The sequence below is a fragment of the Monopterus albus genome, unplaced genomic scaffold, assembly GCF_001952655.1.
Source record: "Monopterus albus unplaced genomic scaffold, M_albus_1.0 scaffold41.1, whole genome shotgun sequence".
NCBI classification, from domain to species: domain Eukaryota; kingdom Metazoa; phylum Chordata; class Actinopteri; order Synbranchiformes; family Synbranchidae; genus Monopterus; species Monopterus albus.
In genome coordinates, this window is record NW_018127921.1 from 790,500 (window position 1) to 792,055 (window position 1,556).

At 38.4% G+C, this 1,556-nt stretch overlaps 1 protein-coding gene across 4 annotated transcripts in view; it reads right to left on the reverse strand.

Annotated features, from left to right (window-relative positions):
- Positions 1 to 6: 6 nt before the first annotated feature.
- The window catches only part of fam3c (FAM3 metabolism regulating signaling molecule C), a 12,580-nt gene continuing 11,030 nt past the window's right edge, over positions 7 to 1,556 (reverse strand). For all 4 annotated transcript variants that reach the window (XM_020599460.1, XM_020599465.1, XM_020599464.1 and 1 more), the window contains one exon: positions 7 to 406. In XM_020599460.1, the coding sequence (XP_020455116.1) occupies positions 317 to 406 (90 nt within the window). In that variant the 3' untranslated portion in view covers positions 7 to 316. The remainder of the gene's footprint in view (positions 407 to 1,556) is intronic.

Consider the following 1,556-nt stretch of genomic DNA (forward strand, 5'->3'; position numbering starts at 1 on the left):
AGCACTTGGGTTTGTTGCGATCACACAGGGATCTAAATCATGGTCACAAAACAATATATCGTGCAGCACTAAATGATATCCAAAGAAAAAGTGTGAGAAGATCTGAGCTTCACTTTCCTGCTCTCTTACTGACATCTCCTGGACAATGTGTTCTGGTAGGCAAATCTGAATGGAAGGCTTCAAGGTGGAAGGAGTAGAATGATCTCTCTCAGCCCAGAAAAGTGTAGACAGTAAAAAGCCCCATGTGGACAGGACACCCAGCAGGACAAAGGTGAGATAAGACATCGGTGGTTGACAATTATAGTGAGAACTCAGATCAGTCTTTCCTCTGGGGTATGCAGCCTTCCATCTCTAACACCTCAGGCCAGCCCTCAAATTTGTTGGTGTCGGCACTGTTCTTTATAAGCTGAGGAGGGAAAGAAGAAAACAAGATGCATATATATATATATATATATATATATAAAATGGAAAACCAGATAAACTGCATTGTTTTAAACCAGATAACCTGCATTGTTTTTATGACCCTAAACAAACAGTATCTTGTTCAAGCCACTAGCAGTGAGTGACCTTGTAAGATTAAAAGACAAAGCTTATGTCAGAAAGAAAATATTGTATTTCCCAACCAACAGCTGACATGAACAGGTTTGGGCTGTTAAGTGTGCTGATAAACACACACATAAGTGTGTGAATCATAAGTGGTTTGCATGTTAACGATCACACAACGCCTGTTTGTCCTCAAACACTTACTACATTACTACCAGAAGACTGAATGGTATTTCCTGCACTTGAAATTTTTATCTTCTAACTCAAATAAATATTTGTGAACATACAGTATCTATTCAGAAACACTGATATAAAGACAGACCAAACTCAAATTTCAAATCAATGTGACTTCTATTGCAATCAAGCTTAATGGGACAAAATACAAGAAACTACCAAACGACATGCAGTAAGACTCAAGTCTTACTGCATGTCGTATAACCCTTAAAAGTGCAGTGTGTAAAATGCAGAAGGATTTATTAGCAGAAATGGGCCAAATTTATGTTTCCAATAACATGTATTCACCAGAAAATAATCCCTGGGGTTTCTTTATCTTTCAATGAGATTTTTTATATCTACATAGGAGTGGGTTCCCTATCATGGAGGCCACCGAACTGAACCACATTTTTTTACAGTAGCCCAGAACAGACAAACCATACACTGGCACTAGAGCATAAAGTTCACATTTTTTACAGTGAAGTAGCATCTTTGATTTGGAGATGTGTGGAAGATGAGGTAGTGATGTTAGAAACAAGAGGAAGTGTTGTCATGAGTTGAAGAACTGTAATTAAATAAAAAAAAAGGAGTACCATATTTATACTTTAACACAAGATACAGGAAGAAAGTGTGAATCCCCATCATCTTCTTCTTCTTCTTTTGGCTGTTCCTGTTAGGGGTCGCCACAGCAAATCATCTGTTTCCACCTATCCTCAGCATCCTCTACTCTCACCCCAATTAACTTCATGTCCTCTTTTAGCACATCCATATATCTCCTCTTTGGCCTTCCTCTTGACCTC